The sequence below is a fragment of the Nothoprocta perdicaria genome, unplaced genomic scaffold (genome assembly GCF_003342845.1).
Source record: "Nothoprocta perdicaria isolate Ctin4 unplaced genomic scaffold, notPer1 scaffold_4, whole genome shotgun sequence".
In the NCBI taxonomy this organism is placed as follows: domain Eukaryota; kingdom Metazoa; phylum Chordata; class Aves; order Tinamiformes; family Tinamidae; genus Nothoprocta; species Nothoprocta perdicaria.
The window spans coordinates 4,724,182-4,748,890 of NW_020455643.1; the positions used below are offsets into that span (position 1 = coordinate 4,724,182).

The window sequence follows — 24,709 nt, forward strand, 5'->3', positions numbered from 1 at the left end:
GTGTGCCTGCTTGAGCAGGAAGGTTGGACTAGATGATCTGTAGAGGTCCCTTCCAACCTTAAATATTCTGTGAATTCTGTGAATTCTGTGACTTACTGACCAATGTGTAGTCCAAGTTGTATGTGTTGTGGGATTTTCTTTTTATTCGTTTGTTTTCTGTTTTCCACACAATACCACCTTTCAGATAGGAAACCATAACRGGTCACTAGTAGAGGGGTAGCTACTGTGCTCAAGTAGTTGAGGATTTGGGGTATCTAACACCGCTTCTCGCTCACAGAGATCATTGCCTTGGAGAACTCTTTGCAAGTCATTGGTCCAACCACGTGAATATTTAGGTTAAAATTAATTAAAGAAGTCTCTGAAAGGGGAAAATAACTGCTGATAGTATATGTGTCTATGATATGTGAAGAGTTGATCTTCCCTGCATATATCATAATGCTGTTAATACATGATTTCTTCCTAGATGCCCCGTCGTCAGAAAGTGGCTGTCCTGTCTCCGAGTACAGTGTAGAAATGACAGAACCTGAGGAAGTAATTTCTGAAGTGTATCACGGTCCAGATCTGGAGTGCACGGTCAGCAACCTCCTCCCTGGCACGACGTACCGGTTCAGAGTGAGGGCTCTGAACGACGGTGGGGTACGTTTGGGTGGCTCACCTTTTGTGCCATGGAGGTTGTGGCATGCCAAGGACGTGATGCTTGGATGGAATGATGTTAGCGCTCATGAACGGAAAGATGAAMGTCCGGCAGACAAATAGATAGAGAGAAGTTCCTAAAGGAATTTTAGACGAGGATGTGCMGTTCTGAATCCACTACTCTTTTTAAAAAAGTCATTTGAATGGCCAAAATCACCTGAACCACAATATGCTAAGTCTCTACTGATAGTCATATCTGCTTGTAAAAAGAGGAATCTCTATTGCTCTTCCTTTGCATTCCTCCAGTTTTTAAAAATCTTCATTATATAAAAGCAAGCACTGAAATTTCACGAAGATATTGATATGCTTTGAGGAATCTTTATATTGTTAATGACTATTTTTGTTTCAAGTTGAAAAAATATGGGCTTTCTATTTGATATTTTTTATGGTCTCCCTGGAAGATAGACCCCTCCTACATTCATCAGAAATTCTGATCTGATGACCATTGAATTCTGCTGAAATATTCCTGTTGTTTCAGTGAGATCTGGGTGGGTCTTGCTTCTCTTTGAGAGAGTATCACTCTGAGTGTTTTTTTGTAATAATTTATATGGCCATGATCTAATTCTGGGCTCYGATAATTGGCCTTGAGTATTGGAAGCCCAGTTTATCTTGAGAAAGTTTATTGCATTCAGAAATTTTCTTTATGCTTTATATTATTAAAAGATCTTTAAGGAGCAAGAGATGGTGCATGCTCCTATATTAACGTATAGATTACTGTCCCCTCCAGTATGGGCCATACTCTGAAGCCACAGAGATCACCACGGCAGCGGGACCACCCAGCCAGTGCCGAGCACCTTCCCTCTCCTTTCTGTCCGACACAGGCGTACTTGTGAGCTGGGAGGTAAGTCACCTCCCCCAAGTGTTTAATTTCTCTCTTGCTTATCCAGCCCAATTCAGTCATTGCAGATTTTAAAGCCAGTTCAAGAGCTATTAACTAGTTTAGAATTTTTCTAATTAAAAAAAAAAAAGATATGCACAAACTGYGTTATTGTAGAAAAATGTCTTCACTTTTCTCTGCAAAAAATTAGATGAAGTTGATCCTGAGTCATCCAGACCTGGGATGTGGACATACGAGACCTCCTACCTTGGCACCAAACAGCAGACTGATGTTCTGTTTAGACGTACACTCTCTGCAGGCTTTTAGTATGTCAGAATGTTCTGGGCTGGAATTATGAAGCCAAATATTTGATTTTGGATGAAGCTAGTCTCTCTGATATGAAGCTAACTCTGCTCGAATGCTTATGTTTCAGCTTTCCCCCAGAAACTGTTTGTCTCTTCCCCAAATATTTACTTTGATTTAAGTTTGTATGTGTTCTCTTTCCACCCTTTAGGAGTTTAGACTTGGAATTTTTTTTTAAATAAATCATATCTGAAACCCCGAGTAGTCGATTGATGTCATTATAATAAAGTGTGTTAAGTAATTAAGACAGAAGAGAAGGGATGTTGTCATACATAAAGCTCTGATATGGAGCTGTGATTCTGCCAGAAACTTTCTTTGGAAACCAGCTGTGTCACCTACAAAAGGATGGCTCTTAACATGGGCAGTGTTGAGAAGGAAGCTACTAATGTTAGTGAGATACTAAATATATGGATTTGTGCTGCCAGCATATCCAGACACAAGTGTAATCTGAGTTTTATGTTATAAACGAAGCAGTCACAATTTTGTCATGTTTTGGGGAAGATTGTTAATATTTTTTGCAACATTTTGTAAAGCTCAGATAAATTTGCACTAATCTTTTTAATGTTATATTTTAATTGAGTACATGAACAGATATTTGCTGTCCCCAGCCATGAGTGAATGCTGCATTGCTTCTGGAATGCTCTCTAATTATATACAGGATATATTTGTTAATTCTAACTAAAACTGAAGCTTTGGAAGGAAAACTATGGTTTGCAATATTTAGGGTTTCCTAAATGACATATTACTTTCTAACTGATCAGGACAATAATGAAAAACAGCAAAGGACTGTTGAGGTTTGAGGACTGTTCCTTTCTGCCTGCAACATTATAAAGACAGCACCCCGTGATGCCTGCCCTGCAGCCTACCATGCCTTTATTGCACATGGGTTTAAAATCATGACTTTCAAGTTAAATTTCAGTTAAGGTGGTCACACTTTTATCACAAAAATTTGCACATGCCAAGATGCTCCTCTCATGTCCTCCAGCTTAGCAGTTCTCRGTGTTTCTGCTAATGCTACGAGCTCCTGCTAATAGCTAGAAGCTCTTAGACGACGCTAGTGAACGCTGGGTGTTTTTTCAGGGTGGTCATTATGGTGTGTAATGATGCTCTATATCCTCTTATTGGAAATAGCCTCCCTGTGGTGGAAGTTTCATGTGCCTCCTCTGCTGARCCCATCATTTATCCTTGTTTTCCAAGTAATGAATAGTCATCCTGACAAATTTGCTGTTGCTAAAGTGGATGACTCTTTATTTAATTTTCTCAGTTACTAGTTTGTTTTTTGTTTTCTTTTGTTTTCTCCCTGTTGGAGAGAAAAAAAGAGAGCTTGTTGCATGCTGTAATTGCCAGACATTTGTCTGTCCCAGAGTATGTTTTCTTTGAAGTGCCCATAGAGAAGAGATTCCCAATCTGTGCAGTGCAGCAGTGAACAAGATACRGGGGCTTTGGGGGGAGCCAAGCCATTATGTCTGCTCTAGTGCATCTCTAGCAAATTCAGGAACCACTGGGGATATACAAATCCTGTAGGATTTTTTTTGCAACTATTAAGGTATGCCGATCCACATTCCCGTATCCCATACTTTGACCCCTAGCTGGATAGCTGACTTTCACCAAAAGCCTGCTGCAGGCCCCTCATTTGCTGTGGTTTTCTTTTTTCCAGACCCACAARGAGCTCCTTAAGGCTTTTACAGGCTAGTTCTTCCAGTTGTGCTTTAGAGCACCAGGGAGGCTAGGTTAGATTGATGAGGTTTGTGTCTCCAGACGGGGCTTCTGCCAAGCCACGGAGAGACAATTTATTACTGAGTGTCCTGATGAAAAGCAAAGTTGTGCTATGGAAGCAGCATACACATTCTCATTTCTGTGAGTTTCTTTCAGGTAGTTTTTGTGCAAAATTGGCCCGTTTCAGTAACCTATGATACAACACTAGTTCAGCGTGTGTCCATTTGCTGTGGTAATTGTGCATTAATATAATAATAAGTGACTTCATTGTGTTTCACTGCATAAAGAATAATCTGAAGTGTCTGTTCATGAGTTGAACCACATAAATATTTGTGTTGCAGAGTCCTGAATGTTCCGGTGCTGACATTTCTGAATACAGATTAGAGTGGGGAGAAGATGAGGAGTCTCTAGAACTCGTATATAGCGGCACAGAGACCAGTTTTGAAATAAGTGAGTTGTCAGCAGCAGCACGTTACTGCTGTAGGCTCCAGGTATGGATTTTGACAGTTCTTTTCTGTGAATTCTTGCATGCATTGCCATCTAAGGTGTAAAACCAATTTTCTTCTGCTGTGTTTTTATTTTCATTATTAACCACAAGAAAATTAAGTGTTCAAGTCACAATCAGTGTATCTGTATTTTAAACAGTGCAGACTGCTCTTGTCTATATAATCAGACACTTTAGATTTTGCACAGTTGAAAGTGAGATGGTTGATACAACTTTTAGCTCTCAGAAATTGCTTTCCTACATCATATGCTTGATCCTTACTGAATACTACTGTTAACAGCCACTCATGCACTATGTTCTGATATTAAAATAAGATTATTGTGTTCTAGATTCTTTCCAGAAAATTATTCTTTCTGGGAACTGTTAAGTAAACAACAGCTATGTCCCACTTTTCACAGGATGTTGAAGATTGCCCTAACTTAAGTAATATACTCCAACATCTGTTTCATTTATCGAATGAAGCAAACCAGTTAGCAGATTGCTATGTACCTAGCTGTAGCTGCCAGAAAGCATAATCCTCATCTTTAACATCTTGTCTCTTAGATTTGCAAAGTGTATGTTTTCCGCCTTCGTGTCTGCTGAAAAAAAAAGTAGAAAGGAAGTAATGGGAAGTAAATGGGAATGGAGTAAAAACATTTTTTTGCACAAGATGCTCTTGCTTTCTCTTCTGCGAGATTTATTTGTATGCTAAGACAGAAAACCACCAGTAAATCCATCCGAAAGTTCACGTACGCACCCAGCTGGCAGCACAGGGACCACCCAGACTCGTTGCTTTCATCGGACAACGTGCTTTGGTCAAGAGTTGTCTTGTACATTTTGTTAAACGGGGCGGTCTTTTTCTATTATTATTATTATTGAGGTTTTCTAGCTGCTGGCCAGAAGCCCAAGAGTGAGGGCCCCCCACGTGCTAATGAGCGCTGCTGTTTTCGGCCCATGGCCATAGGCCTCGTCCTGGCAATGTCAGGAGGAACTAGTTGAGGGAGCGGGTGCGAGCGGACCGAAGTGTGAGCTGGAGAGCTCGTTGGGCCCACGCGAGAAGGCAAGCAGTGGGAATCCACTGGGCAGGACTGGATGGGACCACGGAGCCACTTCTGTGGCCAGTGGTGTGGGGACCCGGGGGATTCAATGTGTAAAACGGTAACAGAGACAGCTCTAGAGGGCCTTTGATCTTTGCAGGGGACAGATATTTGTAGTTGGTGGTTTAAAATAAATTCCATCAAACTACCCAGGTCTTAACACATTCATTTTAATTTAATGTGTAAACCCAAGGTAAATTGCATACACACCACCACTAAGATGTTTTAATTTGTGACCACACAGTGTTTTCTGAAGGGCTTCATTCTGTAAATCTGAGCTTTGTATTGTATACAGAAGCATTTGAGATGCTATGTTAGAAAATACACTGATAAGCATTTGAATAAGATACATTTGAACAATTTGGGGGAAAAAATGCAAAAATGAATGAGTTGTGGACAAAGAAGGAAGTTAACTAGTTTCAGAAATCTTAGAGTTTTTGAATAACATGGAGAATATTCCTTTCTTACCTGTTAGCAGCTTTAACAGAAAATCTTTTTTTTGCTTTTTAAAAATGAAGATTCCCCTAACTTTTGGTCTGACTTCTAATAAACACAACATTGCTATCTCAATCCACAGTAACTCAGTAAAGAAGAAAAAATTGAGGAATAGGGCATATATAACTGCAGGGGATGCAGTGTGTCTTTACTGTTGCTCAGGGGACATCTGGTGTAACGACTGTTCCTGACCACAACTGTGACTCTTACAAAGGGAAATACTCTGTACTTTGGGGAGGGGAAATATGTAGGAAGCAAAGAATGAAATTCCCATCAGTTATGATGATAAGGTTGTCCAATAAAACAGTTAAAAGCACTACTAGAAAGGCTTTGCTTGGGGCAAGATACAGATTGGCAGCCCTGGTTTAGAGGCAAGACAAATAATATCATTGGCAGATCACAGGACAAGGTGCTTCCTAACGGCTCTCGGAGCACCTCGATAAAGAGAAGATGTCCCTGGAGCAGGATTTGTTTTGAAGGGCTTTTTAAAGGGCTGACAAATCTAACTTTATTATCTCTTTGGTTGCACAAAACACCTCCTAGAACAGCACGCAAGGCTATCTATTTGTGCTATGCAGAGCAGACAGAATTATTCACTGCCACGAGGCATAAGCAAGAAGCCAAAGCCAAGCAGCTATTTGGCATGTCCCCTTCTTGCTGTCCTAGTCCTCCTGAAAAGACTGTAAACYCCAGTTTCCTAGGTCAGTCACGTTCCAGAGGGAGAATATGGACTTGCTTTCCCAGCTGCCAAAGAAACGAATGCTTTGAGTGATCTGCAGGGCAATGTCAAAAGCTCCTTTTGGAGGCCTGTATCTTCAGCATTTCTCTGGCCTAGTGCAGACTGTACCATGTTGGCCAACATTGTAGTGGTCTGTGTTCTTCTCCATTATTTGTCCCCCATTGGTATCTGGAATATCGTGTCCAGTTTCACTCTAGGCGGAAGTTGGAGTAGATCAACTTGAAGTATCTTGTCTGAACAAGATAGAAAGAAAAAAAAAAAGTAAAACAAGTTGTCACTGTGAGAGTAAATAAGGATTATAGCAGTGGGCCCAAGGGGTTTGTAGGTTCTCAACCCCTGGTAGTTTTTGAGATGGAACTGGACACAGTTGCGAGCAAGCTGGTCGGTACTCACTGCTGACCCTGCTTGCAATAGCAGGTTGCACTAGATGATGTCCCAGGGTCCCTTCCAACCTGGATAATTCTATGATGCTATATACAAGCATATATAATAATTGTGTTATTATATGTGCTAGGCATTTCCCATGCCATTTCAATGAAATGTATACAGCATTTACCACATCTGATTTAACACCATGCTGAGTATTTTATCAAAAGCTTTTGGTATGAAATTAGCTCTTAATTATTTAAGTAAGGAACTAGTGTAGCTGTTAGCAAGCGAAAGTGCCCTTTATTTCTGGGGTACTCTACTCATATTAAGTATCTGATGTTGGCCTCTGCACAAGGCAGGGTTCTTGTATACAGGGCAGCACGACAGCTTGGTGGCCAGTTTGTTGGACAGTGTGATGCCAACTGTCACCCACAGCGTGGTGACTGACATGTTCTCTTACCAAGCAAAGTTTGCTCCTGCTAAAAAGGCTACTGTTAAATTTGATTAAATGGCTGTTAATAAATGTTCTTGAATTTGTCTAAGTGACGTTTCTGAATAGTAAAGGAAGATAGTAGTTGCTCTAACAAGGAGGCCATAAATCATTTAAAAGTTGCTTATTCTCTGGAGAATTAATGCAGCTGTTCCTGACCGCAGAGTTCTCTCTTACAAGCTTGACTGACATACAAAATAGAGAATTTGTCCCATAAAAAAACACATGTTTTGCCTTGCAGGCTGTTAACGAGGCAGGAGCTGGACCCTACAGTGACCTAGTCACCTGCAAACTCCCTGCGTCTGTTCCTGACGCAGTCTCCATCCTCTCCGTGCTGGAGGACGAGCCYGTGGACACCTCCCAGACGTCCCCTTCCGTGTGCCTTGCTCTGAGCTGGGAGGAACCCTGCAACAACGGGGCCGAGATCACCGCCTACAACATTGACCTYGGCGACAGCAGCATTCCCGTGGGGAACGTCACCACTTACGTCATCCACGATTTGCTGCCAGAAACCTCGTACCGGTGAGTAGAATTTTTTTGGTGTGGTGCAGAAACTCAGGATGAGATTGCACAGCCTAGTATTACATGGAAAGTGTTTATGGGAGAAAAAAAAGTGACCCTCAGACTGATACAATTCCTATATGGAAGTTCAAATACTATTTTTTCTTCCCTTTTTTTACTCTTCCACTCCTTCCTTTACCTCTCTCTCTTTTTTAATGTTTCTTTACAAGCCACTCTGGTAGATAAATAAACTCCACAAGCTACTCTGGTAGATAAATAAACTCTCAAACTAGGACGGCTAGAATTAGAATGCCATGTCATCTTTTCTCAGATGATAATCAATAAAATCCCAAGGGTCTGTAGGGTTAGTATTAGCTATATTGATGACTTAGGTGTGGATAGCAATTTGCATGCTATGGATTTTTATTTGTATGCTTTTGAATAGCTGTACTTTTTATTTTTAGCATATAAAGAAAAAGAAAAGAAAATCTGAGTTTAAAATGAATTTCTTCATGATAGTCTAGAGTCTAAATTTTATTTCTAAATAGCATTGCGAAAATTTTATTGTTACTTTAATGTTAAGCATATATAATGTTTTTTCCCTAGCTGCTAGCTAAAGCACAAACTAAATGATTGCCAGCAATGAACAGCAATATAGCAGATGTCAGAAGAAATTCTATTTTGAGTACTATTCTAATAAATACTGACATCTGATTGCACAGCTCTGAAATTAGACATGGCACAGACCAACAATAAAATTTCTGTGGTATTCAAGGGTCACAGTCCTACAGATCTTTTAGAAGTTAAATAAAAGTTCGGTTTTTAAATTTTACCGTGCACCCTAAAAAGAGAACTTGTAGCAAATAAAATACAAATATTCATACTAAAAGTTATTTAAAGCAAGGGACATGCTTTCATTTTCTGTCCTTATGGTGCCTAGCACAGCGAGTCCTGATCTTTGCCTAGAATATCTGGGTTGTTAAAAAAAAAAATGTGTTTTATTTTAAAAAGTAGATTTCACAGTCTTTGGCTGTGGTTTGTTTTTATTTTAAATGATCCTAATTTTGGTGTAAGTTCAAGCAAATACGGTTGTCAAAGAGAGCAGTCCTACCCTCTTGTTCCTTCTCCTCCAGCATCGTCCCCTCCGGTGCCAGCAAAACTTTCTTGCAACATTAAAGACTGCAAAAACTCATCATGCTGAAAACTAGCTGGGTTTTTCACTTTGAAAACTAGCTGGGTTTTTTATTTTTAAAGTAGGTGAGAACAAAACCACCTCCCCAACCAGCTGTCACGCTTCTGACCTGCCTCTGCCTCCCTGTTTCCATGTTCCTCCCACTCTCCCTTGCATCTGCACTGGTGCAGTACAAACCAGTAAATGACCAATCAGGAGCAATAGAATGTGGAAGATTTTTGTTTAAATAAGAAAAATGAACTCAAAGTCTTGTGTCTGTCACGGAAGACCAAGTGTCTGAAGCCAAGTTGCAGCAGCACCTCTTGTAACACTGGCTGCAGTTTGAAGAGTTTGTGTGCTTGTAAAAAGAGACACATTGAAGAGAGATTTTCATCAGCAGATGGATTGAGAACTCCTTGATTTGTGTTTCTTTGTTAAGCTTGTATACACCACTTTTTAAATCTGGAAATGTCTGTGCCCATATAAATATGTCCATAAATAAACACACCGCTTTACACACACACACTCGTAGTTTTCTGTGCTATTTCAGGCTCCAGGGGCCACGTTAGTGTAAGAATATTGTTAGTTTTGATTAACCGCCCTGAATAGTCTCCTTGAGCTGCTCTGAAGTGGAATTGCTGGTGCAGAAAATGGAATGAAGTGCTGTGGTGCAAACATGGGACGCTGCTGATAATTGTGTGTCCTTAGAGATGCAAAGGTGTAACGTGTTCGGAAAACAGGCCTGCCAGGATGCTCCTCATCAGGAGGGAGCTCCAGGCAATTGCTCTGGGAGTCAGGACACCATATATTTCCTTTCAACACAATTATTAAGCTTTTTTTTTAAAATATGCTGGGGGTTTCTGTCCTCCCTGCTCCTCCTTTTCTGTCCTCCCATTCGAATTGGGAGGATATTTCAGAACGGTGCTGATCTCATTCTCTAAATTTGTTCCCCAGCAGTTTTTCTTCTTCTGTCAACTTTGTTTAGCACAACGAGCTCTCCTCTCTCTCAAGTGCTTGTTCCCTGCTAYGCTTAAATGCAGCAAACATATTTTCTTCCAGGCTTTGTTTTTCCTAGACCAAACAAGCCAAACACTGCTGGGTTTGAGTCTCTGGAACATCTTGCCAAAGCTGTTTCTGGATTGGTAGCAGATCCAGCCAAGGATGGAAGGGGAAGAAGGATTTGCGTCCCCAAACATGCTGGAGGCATCAAAGCCAAGTTGTGTATGTGCCTGGTAACCAATGGACACATGATTTTGAGGGGAATCCTCCAGAATCTGGTACAAACTCTTATAAAAGGCAACTGTTTTCCAGAAGCCACCTATAAACATCCACTCTGGACAGCTGCAGAAATAGGCTGTGTCCCCCAAAACCCTCCCGTTTTACTGCCGTAGTCAGGAAGCTCTGATAATAAAGTAATAATACTTGGACCAGCTTTCTGCGAACTGATGTAACTGGAAGCGAGTTAATACATATTCTGCAATAAATAAGTATTAAGCGGCAAGAGAAATATCAATATTCGGTTACACTCTGTTCCCAAGCTTTCCTGGGTAATTTCTGTAGTTAATTGTGCTCTACTGATACAATACTTCACTGCAAAACAACTTTTAAGAATGCTGCTTTCAAGTTAGTAATAAACACAGTAGCCTTATTAAAGCTTAAAAGCAGCAGTTAGTTTCAATTTGTTACAGGAATAAAAATGTTCAGTCATTTCTAGGCTGTGTTGAAGGGAAGATCTTTGGAGATGGGAAGGGAGCTCTTGGATGCTCAAGTCAGCAGTTAGCAATGGGTTGTAAATCAGAATTTATATTATCTGAGTAGGGATTTGTGAGGCTGAAAAATTGTCAGGCATTGTGTGCAGGTAGATGGTGGGGAAGGCTGTGCAGCCTCTCCTCCTTTTTGAAATCTGCAGCATTTTAACTCAAAACTCAGGGTTTTGGAGGCACCGTGTGCTTAGAAAGCCGCCAGTTGCGCCGGGCTTATGGGAACGGATGAATCAAACTCTTCTCATGTCAAGCGACATCAGATTAATTCAAAAGTGATTTTTCAGTTTGCTGGAATACTCTACAAAGGACTTTATGACTGAGCTGAAAATAGCATCCTGCTCAGTGTGTTTGTTTTCCTGGGTCAAGAATCTTACAAGATATCATGGTCTATGAAAGGTCGTTGGATGGTTTCTAAATTCGCCTAGTCTGATATTTTTTTAAAATGTTGAAAATAAGCAGTCTGATTTTTGTTTTTAAATGTTGAAAATAAGCAGTGGGAAAATGCAAGATTGAATATAAATAATATTGTCTGGGGCCCATAGAGAACTAGGTAATATACTTAAATTTGCTATTTATGTTTTGACTTTGAGACTGTGATTGTCAGATTTGAAAATGATCTTTCCAGAATGGTTTTTAGGATGCTTTAAGTTACAAATCTTCAGATGTTGAAAGGAATTCAAAAGTGCTTTTCACTGCAAATAATTCTACGTATTTATACCCTAGTTTGATGTAGATACAGAGATGCTAACCAAAACCTGGTTTTCCCAGTACCTGYTCTGTGTCACAGTAATTGGCTGCACTTAATTTGGCGAGTTTCCTCTTTCCCGCTGTGGGTTGTGCCCCGGGCTGCAGTGTGTCCTGCATTGGGACAGGGCCACGAGGAAGCGTCTGCGATGGAGATGCTGCTGAGCAGCTGATTCAGGAGCAGGGGTGTGGGTTTTGTGGTAGAGAAGCATTCTGTTCTTTTTAATTTGATTGCTTCTATAAGCCTTTTTTCCCTATTTTTAAAATCCTGTTTTTATTTTCTTAGAAATATTTGATTCTTTATTACACCTTTGAATGCAATGTCAATGTCAATAATAGTGGTTACTGTTGAACTTTGCAAAGTTTAGGGCTTAGTTCTCACCTCACCAGTTTTCCACCAGTGATGCCTTCTCCATGGGTGGAAATGGCTGTGTTGACTGTCATGGGAATTCATGACATCCTGTGACTCCCTCATGTGTTTCTCCCTGCAGCCATCCACCAACATTGTCAAGAAAAACTCTGAGCCAAATTCAGTCCTTTTGACACCACTTTGAATGAGAAAAGTGCTTTCTGAGCATGAATTGGAGGACAGAATTTGACCCTTTTTTTTTTTTTTATCAAATGGGTTGCTCCACCCACAAGCTGTTATAGACTGTTTAAGTATTAAAGGAAGAGGGAATTCTGCTAAGGATATTTTGCTCCTTTATTAATTCATTATTAATTTTAATAAGRTTTTTCTAATGTAGAAATGCATATTTACTCTTCAGAGAAAAATATTTGTTTAATAAGCTATTTGTGTTCTGTAAATCAAAATATTTGTGCTCACCCCAAGGTAGTTCTAATGGCATAGCAGTTTTTCTTCCTGCTTCCTCTAGCACCTTTGCCAGGGATCTCCTGGCTTCCTGGTGGCTAACCATTTTGAGAAGAGGCAACATTTATTATAGAGAATCTTTTCCCATGAGAAAATACTAGGCAGCCGTGCACAGGAGTTTCAAAGTCAATGGCATCTGTCCAGCTCTCTGAACTGGGTTGCTGTCTGAAAAGCCTATTAGTTTTCCCAGGCTGTTATCTCTTATTTCTGCTTTGATTTAAAAAGCGCTTGAAACCTTTTAGGCTCATCTKTATCAGTACTTGTGTTTCTGCAGAATCTCCTAGCTAAACTCCTCTTTCCAAATGGATATTTTGCTTTTTGTGATGTGATTTTTGTTTGTGATATTGCTGTTGATGTTACCACAGTAAAATACTACTGTATTTTCATATGTTCCTATAAGCAGATTCCTGTTGTGCAGTTACTAAACAATGGTGCAAAGGGATAAGCAAGTGACAGAAGAATAAAGGCCAGGAGTCATTACCTTAAGAAATAAATAGAATTTAGAAGATCAGTTTTAAGAATGCTTCCAAATTAAAACTTCTCTGACTACGTAGGTGGTCTGTTTTTCTCTTCTAAAGGCCCCTAAACTGGTTCGGATGACTTTAGGGAGCTTTCGTCCACCTTGTCAGAGTGACTTGAAGCAAATTTTTATTTGCTCTAATATATAATTCAACKCTGACGACTGTATCCAGTTCGTGTAAGACTCCAAAAGCCAAATGTTTGCTCCTGTTTTGCAGGTGGTTAAAGGGGCTGCCGTCAGGCTCGGAGGCTGCTTTGCCAGGTCTTCCTTCCTCTGCCTGATTGCATTTCTTGGTATCTTCATTGCCGTTCTTATGATATAAACAGGATGCTAATAATTATGTTACAGAGCCTTTCACTTTGCCAGAGCAAGATACTGATTACCGTGGGTGGACACAGTATTAAGTGATGGAGCAGTCAGCTCTAGAAGACTATTTGGTTTCTTGAGAACTCTTCTACCCAGGACATTGTGAAAGCACCGTATTTAACATTTACCTTTTTTCTTGTTTACTTCAGGATCAGGATCCAAGCTGTCAATGAAATTGGAGCTGGGCCATTTAGCAACTTTATTAAAGCAAAAACGAGGCCCTTACCACCGTTACCTCCTCGGCTCGAGTGTGCTGCAGCAGGTCCTCAGAGCCTGAAGTTGAAATGGGGAGACAGCAGTTCCAAACTTCACGCTGCCGATGACATGGTCTATATCTTGCAGATAGAAGACAGAAATAAGAGGTAAGAGATACAAGATTCTTTTCACTGTGTTAATGAAAATGGATTCTGCTTCATCATAAAATATTTATGAACCATAGGAAAAAGAGTTATTTTCCTAGTTATCCTATACCTACCTAAAAATTGTGGTCTTAACGGGGACTGTGCTTGTGGTCAGAGCAAGAAAATTAAATAACAAAGTTATTAGACACGTTACAGAACAACTGAAATTTGTGCCGTACTGCTGATATTCTAGCAAAACACTGACCTCTCTGTCTGTATATTGAGTTTCAACRTTATAACTGCTTTGCCCTTTGGAATGCACAAAACAGAGATACTGCTCCCACTGTACTGTGTACATTAATAAAATGACTGGTCACAAAGCTGCAAGTCTAAGGCAAAACTGAGCAAAATAAATTCCTTTGGGCAGCATGGTGGTCATAATTTTACAGCTCAACTCTTTAGGAGCATTATCAAAGCAGGAGCTCAGCATCAGTACTATGCAACTATGCAGTGATTACAAAATGGGAATGCAAGAGAACTCAGCCACCGTGTCTTTCTTCCCTAAAATTTCCTTCAAAGCCATGATAAATTTRAATGTGCAAGAAATTCCAAATCGGACATTGCAAGAAGTTTTCCATACAGATTTCATAAGTTCCAAATTCACGAGAGAGAGAGAGGAGGTAAAAAAAAAAACCCATGAATGTTGCCTAACAGTCTGATCACTTCAATGAATAAACATCATAGTTGGCTCATAATTTACAAAGAAACACTATCAGCTAGTTTAATTACATAAAATAATTGATGTATCAAGTAAATAATCTTTAGAGGCCTTCAGTACAAATCATAATTTGGTGTAAATTAGCATGTTTTCTTTAATTTAAATAAAGCTGTGCTTAGTTTATGCCAGCTGAAGAGCTGGTCCAACAGCTCTAATTGTAAGCAATAAAACCACTATGAATAATGCCTCAATCCCTCCCAGTGTCTCAGCTGGGAGAGGTGCAGAGAGGGTATGTTCTCCCTTGCATTAATAGTGAGAGGTGTTCAATGAATATAAATGCCCATTTGAAAGTCTGACTGATAAAAYGGTCTCTTTGGAGTGCAATGATGCTTGGCAGGAGCCCATCACCTGCAGCTGCATGTGATCAAGTCGGCTCCAAAGAAGCACCCAGCAGGCTGCTTTTGTTTGCTTTCACGTAGCACTGCAGGTAGGATGGCCAGGGACCATAAATTGTTTTAAGCCTGTTTTTAKGTTGGAGAAATAATAAGTTTCCTTGTAAGAATAAAATGCGTTGTGTTACCTGGCAGCAGAGAATGAGAGCTTTTTCTAGCATCACCGTTTGCTTTTGCACAAACTTTTCCTTCTGCAAATGGTCCCTAAGAGCAGTTAATTAGGGCCAGCTACTACTCCTTGCATTTGTGCCCCTGCTAGATCTTCCAAGCACTTGATTTGGGCTGTAGTGCACGTGATCCTCCCAAGATTAACAGCAGCTCCTTGATTTCATCTGCCTTGCACTGATGTTTCCTTTTGCTTGAATGGAGTCCTTGCATAAAATGGTTTCTTTTGGTGTTTGGGACTGCAGCAATTAGTGCAATTAATGTCTGAAATGAGCCCTAGCCCTGAGAGCGGGCACAGCATGCAAGCAGGTTTGGTGTCATGTCCCTGTTTGAGAACAGTTGCAGTGGGCAGGTCTTTGCAATAAGACCCATTTTTTGTTTCCCCTCTGCTAGGAACAGCAGTTAGTTACAGAGATAGGAATCTGCTTTTAGTTCACATTCATAAAATAAAGTCCATTGCACCTGAGCAGTTACTCACAGTCATGTTTATGCCTGTGAAAAATCCTGGAATACATCCCTGGCCTCTCTAAATGTGTGATGCCACAGCAGGTCAATGCAGGTAAACTGTAAACATCTAGTAGAAATATATAAGGCCAGGTAATAGTAAAAAATGACTCGGTAAAAAATGATATAGAAGCRTGTTTGGGGATATTTCATGGCGTGGAATGAGTTGTTGAAAGGTCTTCTCTGTCTACTGATGTGACTTTTGGGAAGACTCTCTGGATAACTCAAAATCACCAAGCAGAGGATTAACCTCATTGTATTCCTGGTTGATCATAAAATGTTCTCGTTGATCATAAAATGTGCTTACTGCCCTCTCTATGAAGAGGCATCTGAAATTACCTGCTCTATACTGAAATCCCTTCACTCACGGTACGACTTTCCCTTCTGCAGAGCCTCTGTGCCTGCAGCTTTCATATTGCAAGGTTACTTACTCATAAGTTTTAAAATATATGCTAAATTACAAATGCAACTGAAAGTTTTTACAAGTACAGAATTACAAAGATGAGCAAATCCTTTTTGGAAAAAAAAAAAAAACAGTAAGTCAGATTTCAAGCTTGATAGCCTTTTTCTAGAGATACAGTCCTTATTTTATACAGTGATAGTCAGCCAGTGCTCTTGAATGTGTCATGGTCATTAAGAAATGTTTTCAGCTTTTCTGTGCCATAATGAGGAATAACAGGCAAGTTGTTGCAGACTAAATGTTTCATTGATTACAAGACCCTGTGAAACAAAATACTTGGAAATCTCCTGGCACTGATTAATGTAGGGGCTGGAAAAGGTGTGCCCATCAGAATTGCACCTGAGTTATCCCTCATTCACTCTTCAGTGTATGACATTTAGGAAGATCAAATTAGTGTCTCTTGTCCTTTCAATTATGTGTAGCATTAAGGGGAAATGAAGAAGAATTTGTTTCTAGAAAGCACCGCACGTAGGAGTGTTGGTTGGGAGCAGTTGACCTTATGTAAAGAGGACTGTGAAATTTCTTTCTTTTTTCAAATAAACTATCTGTTGCGACTTCATTTCCTAACTTAGYTATGTCAAGAAAATAACGTTAATCATATTGCACTGCTTTCCAGATTACTGAGGATTTTTCCTCTCCAAGTGAAACAAATGAGCCTAATTATAGTAATGCTTTCCTCCCCCCCAACTTGTAATTAGTATTTAGTTGTTCCTACAACTAATTATACTTCTTAGTGTCTCAAAATGCTTACAATATCCAGTCTCCAAAGGAGAATTAGCAAGTGCTTTATTAATGTGTCATTCATCATTTGCTTGTGTTTCTTTTAGACAAAAGTATCTTGCAGTTGAGATAACTCTGTGACTTTATGTGTGTATATAAAACTCCAAATAAAAACAAGTTTAATTATATTTTGAGGTTGAATCCTTGGTGATGTTGGTTAAAAAGTAATTTAAACATATTCTAAAAATATGGTGAAGGATTGCTATTCTTTAGAAGGCGGCTTCTGCAAAAGGGTTGTGGGAGGTGATGTTTATTGGTATTATAAACTGTAAAAGCTATTGTTCTAATGAATAAGTGAGTTATTACCCCATTCCCCAGTACAGGTAGCCCTGGAAAATTCTAGCTTCTCCAAGCAGGGAGTGCAAGTTGCAACCAGATGACATAATACCTTGCATTATTTCTTTCTACGTGGGCAATTTTACCTTAGAGTGAATAGGGGACGAACTTCTCCTGAACGTGGGAATTGCTTTGTGAGACAGTTGCTCTGCAGCAGTTCCTGCAGGCGCTTGCCTTGAGATTGCCAAAGATGTTTATTTCAACAAAAGAAACTTATGACTTAATGCCCTAATTKGTATTAAGATGAAATCCTGCAGCATTTAATCATTTGTTTTTACCTATTTTAACCCATTTTACCCATGAGTTTTTACTCATTAACTTCAGGAGGAAGGGTATTTTTCTCAGTGATGTTTTCTGATGAAGCTGCGCACTGACAAAACTTCAGCAGCAAGTTTCACAAAGCTGCAGCAATAATTCTGTGTGTGGATGGGTAGGCAGAGAGCTCTTGCAGGCTTTTATTCCATGTAACAAAACAGCAGATTGACAATTTCAGAAAGCTGAGTACTCTCCAAGCCCGGCTCTTTCAGAGCCGTTTTTGAAGGCCGTTCCATTATTTTTCGGGAGGCATCATCCATAATGTTCCTTGGCCAAGGAGTGCTCTGTCATCCTGGTGCAGGCAGTAGAGGATGTGGAAGCTATTGAAGCTTGATAGACAGAGGTACCTGCCAGAGGCTCCGGTTTCTTTTCTTGTTCCCATTTGGTAGGTGCAGAGTAGAGACTTTAAAGCTTGAGTCTAAACAGGACAGACTTGCAAGTTTTGCACGGGATCTGAGGGAGACGTATTGGTCCCTCCATTTCAGTGCCTGCTAGCCCAGATGTAAACAGTGCTCTCAGAAGTACTGTCTTTTCAATTGCATGGTAAACRATTTTACAGAAATCCTATGAGAAAGAGAGTAAAGTATCATAAAAATACATGCTTTTATTTTCCAAACTGAGAGGAACCAGAAGGCACTTGGTGTTTTCCAAGAAAAATTAAAACATGCTTGGAACAGTAAGCAGCCGAGCCGCAGCAGAGGTGGGATGGGATGGTTTTCTTGCAAATGGGGCTCAGCTTACATAAACTTCTGGCTCCTTCCTAGGATTCTGTCATGCTCTCTTCTGCCTTCCTCACCCAGTGGCATTGGAAACCTCTTCCTCCAGTCGTGCCTAAATGTCTGTAACAGAGGGAACTAATTTTCCCTTCCTTCCAGAGCAGTTTGTCTGACTTAGTTACTCCTCAAAGGAGTATAACAAACACCAGAGAGACCCAAAAAAAAACAGATACTGCCCATCTKAGCACTGAGTGCAGCTTTCCTGGCTGTAGAAGTGGACCATCATATCTGATACTTTGCTCTAAGTCACAGCCTTTACAGAAAGGTTGGTATAACGCAGAGCCTTTTTGGAAAGGGGTCCTGCTGCTGTCTATCAGTCTCAACATGTGTGTTTGCAGGGAGGCAAAACAGCAACAGGGAGATAAATCACTAAGCGCCCTCTCTGCCTGATGACTCGCATAAGCATCATCTCGTTACTGCCAGTTTCAAGCAGTCTAATTAGCAAATTGTTTACACTCATGATTTGATCAAGACAATTTGCACCCATTTTATCAGCAATTACTGATACGAATCTGGCCTAGTGGCTTGTAAAATTCTATTAAAATGTAGAATTAGATACATGGACATATCCTTGCAAAAACCTGCAGGAAAAATAATTCTCATATTGGGTAAACCAGTGATGAAAGGAAATTAACAATTAGCTCCAAGGCATATGGTGTGCCACAGTTTCTACTTAGTGTGGCTTACACAGTAAAGCTAACACTCAGAAAAGTCTTTAAAATAGCCTATGCTTACCTAGATAGTGTTGCACTGTATGGATGAGTATCACTGTTAGAAGCAGATATAAGAACATTGTGACTGGGTTCAGGGGCTTTGTAGAGTGCAGGGYACATGAAAAAAGAGAAGAACTGTTYCAGCTATTGTAGAAAACCTGTAACTGCATTTCAGCTTGTTCCTAGAAATGGGAATAAAACAGCATTTTTTGTACATATGAATCACCTCAGCTTCTGGGACGAAGTGAGGTGTGAGAAAAGAGTGTTTAAGGTCTGAGGTAAGTTTGTTTGGGACTTTAGTGAGACTCAAAAGCTTTTCAGTAAGTAGATTCTAAGTTTCCCTGATTTGTTAGCAAATTTAGTAGATAATAATATAGAATGTAACACATTTGAGCAATTTTGTCTTGTATTTTTGTCAGTATATACATGCTGCAACTCCCAGCTTTGCTGCTGTAGCTGATTATTCACCCTATATAAGAAGAGTAAGGTCCAAAATCTATCACTGAAATGAATGCTAGGTTTATGCATTTGTAACAGCCTCATAAGAAAAATATTGCCTTGTCCAGCATGATMACTGCTTAATATCTTGGGATCTGGCTTACGGCAAGGAGCACGTTAGCCAGTTTTTCTTAGAGAATACATTGCTGCCTAGTTTCCTGTCTGCTTTTCCTTAACTGTATAGATGATATAGGGCACTGGATGCTCTCCCAGTTTCCCCTGAATCTTTCAATTGAGTGCTGCTAATTCTCATTATCTTGGGCTCAATACTAGTTTTTCTCCACCTGCTCTTTGGCCTGTCGTGTGGTTCCACACAGGACTTGTTTGTCAGACACTTTACTGATCTGCCTTTGATTTTTCGCTGCAGGTGCCCTGAAGATGTTGGGATATTACTCTGTGTTTTTCTAAGGACTTGCTGAACTCAGTATTAAATATTTGTTCTCTTTTCTGTTATCTCTCTTGCATCCTTAAAAGTTGATGTTCAAGGTGCTTAGTTGCCTTTCTTCCATAGTGCATGTTCTGTCTCCCACCTCTATAAAAGAGCAGGATTTATGTCAGCTCCATGCTACTTTGTTGTTGGCTTGCAAAAAGTCTAAAGGATTGCACAGCAATCCTAAAACCCCTCCACAGCAAAGCAACATAATCGAGGAAAGCGGCTAAYATTTGGGCTCAGTTTCCTCCTGGTCTCTGTATCAGAGACTTGTACAAAGTCTCAGGCTATAAATCCAAGCTGCCTTCGGCGATATGAACTTCAAGGCAGGAAGCAAATTTGCAAACAAATGCACATTTTAAGGTGTCACTCGGTATGAAGACCCCACTGGTGTCTTCAGACAGGGCAATGCAGAGTGCTGAGCGCTGCAGTCGGAGCTGAGCTCGTGAATGCAGCCCATGAGCTTCGGTGAAGCGACGCTCAGCAGAAGATACAGGCTTCTTTTCAGTTGAAGTGCTGCAAAGAACTGAATGTTCTCTGCCCCTTGTGTTGAATGAGATGTTTTTCTTTTGAAGCATCTGCTTTCCTGGGTACCACCTCCTGGTGCAGGGAACTGCTTGTTGGGGGGAAAAATATCTCATAAACCAGTGTGTGCTTCGTAATGCTCGTTGAAGAGTCTAAAGAGTCACGGGGGCACAAATGGTGTGGAAAATGGACATGTTTTTTGTTGTTGTGATAATAATGCTAAAGTAGCTGTGGATTTGTGCAATTCCTGTACTTTGGTTTGAAATTATGCAKTTTCCTGTATACTCTGCAAAGGAGCCATAGGCCACCAGGTTAGATCATTGGTATATTAATGATTTCTCTCCAGCAGCTCAGCACGTTTCTCTGGGAGACGGCAAAAAAAGCACTCAGGTTGCTATTTCAGCCATTGTGCTTGGCTTAAAGTTGCTCTTTTTCAGTGCTGTGCATTAGATTTTCTTTCAAATTGAATTGTTGTAAGAACAACTGTGTTATTAAACTATAAACAAAGCCAAGAACTTGAAAAGAAGCCCACTGATTAAAATGTGCTGCAAACTAATGAATGAAGCTAAAGCGAGTACATTCATAACCGTCGCTTGCCTGGGAGTGACTGAAGTGGAGGAAACAAAATAACTACAACATGTAAAACATTTCCAAGAAGATCTTGATTGAGGATAAAAAGGTATTGATGAAAAAATAACAGCAGTGGTATCTCCCGAACAATCGTTCTAGGACATTGTGTTCTCTTTTCTCTGATGCGTGCAAGTAAATGAATGATCTGTGTCTGACATGAGAAAGGCTGGAAAAGAGTATTTCAGCTTGCTAAAGTAAGAAGAGAGGGAAAATGCTCTGGGGAGTGTTGGCTTCCCAAGAGAAAGTTGCTTTCTTTTCAGTTTTTGCTGTCCCTTAAATGGAGAGGAGCAATGTTGCAGCATATTAAATTTTGAAAGTAGAGGCTTGCTTTACTTGTGAATATGCAAAAAAAAAAAAAAAAAAAGAAAAAAGACAGCTATTGAGAATTCCATTAATTAGTAAAGCTGGTCCTTTTTCAAAGAAGAAATTGTCAGTTTTATATGTAGCCTGTTGTCTTTTGAGTGGGCCAATGTTTCGGAATTAACAATTTCTTGGTGCTTCTCAGCACGTTTCTGGGAGGGACAGGGTAACCCTCCCAGAGACTGCATACCCGGCCGAGATGCACCCTGGCACACTTTGTGTTTTATTATCTTCCACCTCGGAGCACAGAGCAGCAGAAAAACAAGAAACCAAAGTAAATGCACCTCTGTTCCTTAGGCTGGGGACGCTTTTAGCAGAGGTACTTGTATCCCTTGTATCCCAATGCAATCCCCAAAGTTGTGCCAATGGCACAACACTGAACCAGGCTGGAGAACTAATCCAATATAAAAATTGCCTATTTATGTAGCTCTTCAATCCATATCAGTTCTCTAATCTGGATCAGCATTTAGCCTTATAAATGGCTGTGCCCAAGATTAAATTGCGATAATTTGAACAAGTGATTTTACTTGCAACAATTGCAATGCATGCTGGCATTGCAATCACAACCAGTGTTGCAACCCAACACTGTTGGTTCGGTGTTAAGCTCATTACAATCCTGCTTCAGCCAAAACTCGGGAGACTGGAAAGGGAAGGTAGGGTATATTCCTCCGATTCTCTAGCAGGTTACATTAAATGGGAACTGCTTTGCTTTTAAAAATAGTAATATAAAAAAATAACTATGGGAGATTATGAAGTGCCTGCTTTAGACTTGAAGAAATTACTATGTTATTACCAAAATATCACTTTTGTTTTGAAGGTGAAATGTTTCATCTGCATTAYATTTCCTACATCATGATATGCATCTTCAAATATAATTATAAAGCATTATTGCCATAGAACAACCTAACAGCAATTGAATTTGATTGACTTAATGATCAGCCTTTCTTCTAAAATGGGAAGAATCATCTTCTGAAGGAAGGTGGCCAAATGTGCTTTCTTTCCTTGGTCTTGTGCACTGAATATGGATGCAAGTTTTTCTGGAATGCTTTTTTGCTTTCATTATGGACGTTCCTGGAGACAGAGATATAAAAGTAAAAAGAAGTGGATATGGAGAACGGATGGGAATATTTTTCCGGTTCCCAAATGACAACTTCCCAAAGGAGCTGAATTTGCCAGATCACTGTTTCAGTGCTATGAAACTTTAACTGGCCATWTTTGAAAGGTGAAGCTCTAATTAGAGAACTGACATTCATTGCTATTCACTTTACCCATGTGTCTASCAAGGGCACCATCAGTCCAAAATGATGTAGAAGTCAGCATGTTTGTTAGCCAGCAAGATATATTTTTCCTACTGTGCTTACCTGGGTGATTGCAAGGACAACATTAATTTAAAATATTGCATCTATTTTGTTACCCGCAGCCCTAGACGAGGGTGAGGGACAAAGCTCTATGCCCCTCTGAACACTGCAGTGGTCCCAGAGCCAATGGGTGATTGAAAAAAGCAAAAAGGGAGAGAGAGAGGAGCTGAGCCGTCCTATTTCCATCTTAACACCATCCAAAATGCTCGTGCTCTGCTCATCATGTGGTGAATCCCAAGAAATCTCACTCTTGCACTGGATCTGCTGACAGGTCTTCTGAACCTTGTGCCTGGTGCTTGCGTGAGCCTCCAGAACATGGGCTGGCAGACAGTCCTGTGCAAACTGCATGGGTGTACAATGATGGAAAAAGCTCACTTTTAGGAACAGATTTTCTGTTGACCTGTTCAAAAAATTGTTGATGTTGACCTTTGATTTGTAGCCAAAGTGAGGAGCTAACTAAAGCTCCATAGGGGCTGCAAGTGAAATTAGCCCTCAGAGAACATTTTCAGTCATTTAAATTACCTGAACATTTCTGTTTAGTACAGATGATTCCTGATCTCTCCGTTTGTGCTTCTGTGGATTTCAATCATGATTTAACATGAATTGATTTCTGACCCGGAGAGCTAACAGCAGCCCCAGTTTCCCTGAGCTGCTCCAATTGGTTTTCCTGTACATCTTGTGCGAAGCCAAAGGGCTCAGGACTCATTATCCAGGGCAGAGCTGGCACCTAGACATGGAGGTCAAAAACAAATCACTTACTGCCTTCCTGCTTGTTTYGAATCAGCTAAAATAGTTCATATATTTGAAGAGATGCTCTAAATCATCAGAAACTATGTCATCCTGCGTGGTGAATTGAGTAGTCTCCAAATCTGGGGCTCTAGCAAGCATGAACTTGTTCCCAAGCAGAGGCTACATGGCCTGATGCCGGATGCCAAGGGTTTGCTCCCTATTAACCCTCATTCCCATTCTGCTCAGAGGCTGCAGGAACTGCGACTCGGAGAGGAGAAGTGGTTAGAAATTAATGTATAATTTATTTWAAAAAATTAATGTCCTGTTTTATGTAAGGTTACTCTGGCACTAACATGATATACACAATAGTAAGGTCAAGCAGAAAATGACTTGRAGTTCTATTTTATATATCTATTTATGTGTGTGCATGTGTATATATATATATTTTATATATACATATATATATATATTCCCACCTGCAATATATATAAATATTCTTAAACTAGCTGCATTCTCAGTGATTTGTAATAAAACACTGTTAATCCCTTTTGACTACCTGGTAGCAGGAAATGTGTTGATGGAAGGTTTTCCACACAATTCATTTTGCAAGGTACATTTTAGTTGCAAAAGATGCAAGGAAATCCTCATTTCTCCAATAAATAATCCCTGTTTGTGTATTGATGTTATTTTTATACTTAATTCTAATAGCATTGCGAAACATGTTCTGGTGGTTTTCATGATATGGATGCCTTGATCCACAGCACATAAGCACCAGAAACGTCCCTGCTACTCCAGTGTAACTTGTTTTCTCATTTTCATTGTTTCCAGGTTTATTCCAATTTACAGGGGACCGAGTCATACGTACAAGATACAAAGGCTGACAGAATCCACTTGTTACTCGTTTCGAATACAGGCCGTCAACGATGCCGGGGAAGGGCCTTTCTCAGAAGTTTGCACCTTCTGCACAACTAAGTCAGTCCCACCTGCAATCAAAGGTAGATGACAGTATATTTTTGTATGTTATGTATTTATGTTATATATATATAAGAATTATGTCATTAATAGTTACTAAAATAATGACAAATAATGACATAATTCTTATATTATTCTTAATACATTCTTAATACATACTTAATAGTTACTAAAATAATGACAAATAAGTATGTATTAAGATTTTAAGGATACACCTAAGGATAGAACAGTGTGCATAAGAAATTGGTGCTTGCCTCTTGCTGTGAGTAGTGAAACTGCRTTATGGTGGGCAGCTAAATTATCGCTGAAGAAAATCTCAGATGGACGACGTAAATGTTGTACAAACCACTCCTGTTCTACAGGAGGTGTTAAAATTACTGCTGCTAACAATAGTTCCCAGGGGATTGCTCTATTACTATGGATTAGTGAAGTACTTAATAAGGGGTAT

At 40.0% G+C, this 24,709-nt stretch overlaps 1 protein-coding gene across 1 annotated transcript in view; it reads left to right on the forward strand.

Moving 5' to 3' along the window:
- Positions 1-24,709, forward strand: part of FNDC3B (fibronectin type III domain containing 3B) — a 130,698-nt gene that overhangs the window by 94,810 nt on the left and 11,179 nt on the right. The window contains exons 18-23 of the mRNA XM_026045279.1: positions 464-636; positions 1,421-1,534; positions 3,931-4,080; positions 7,505-7,785; positions 13,349-13,561; positions 24,118-24,284. Coding sequence (XP_025901064.1) covers positions 464-636; positions 1,421-1,534; positions 3,931-4,080; positions 7,505-7,785; positions 13,349-13,561; positions 24,118-24,284 — 1,098 coding nt within the window. The remainder of the gene's footprint in view (positions 1-463; positions 637-1,420; positions 1,535-3,930; positions 4,081-7,504; positions 7,786-13,348; positions 13,562-24,117; positions 24,285-24,709) is intronic.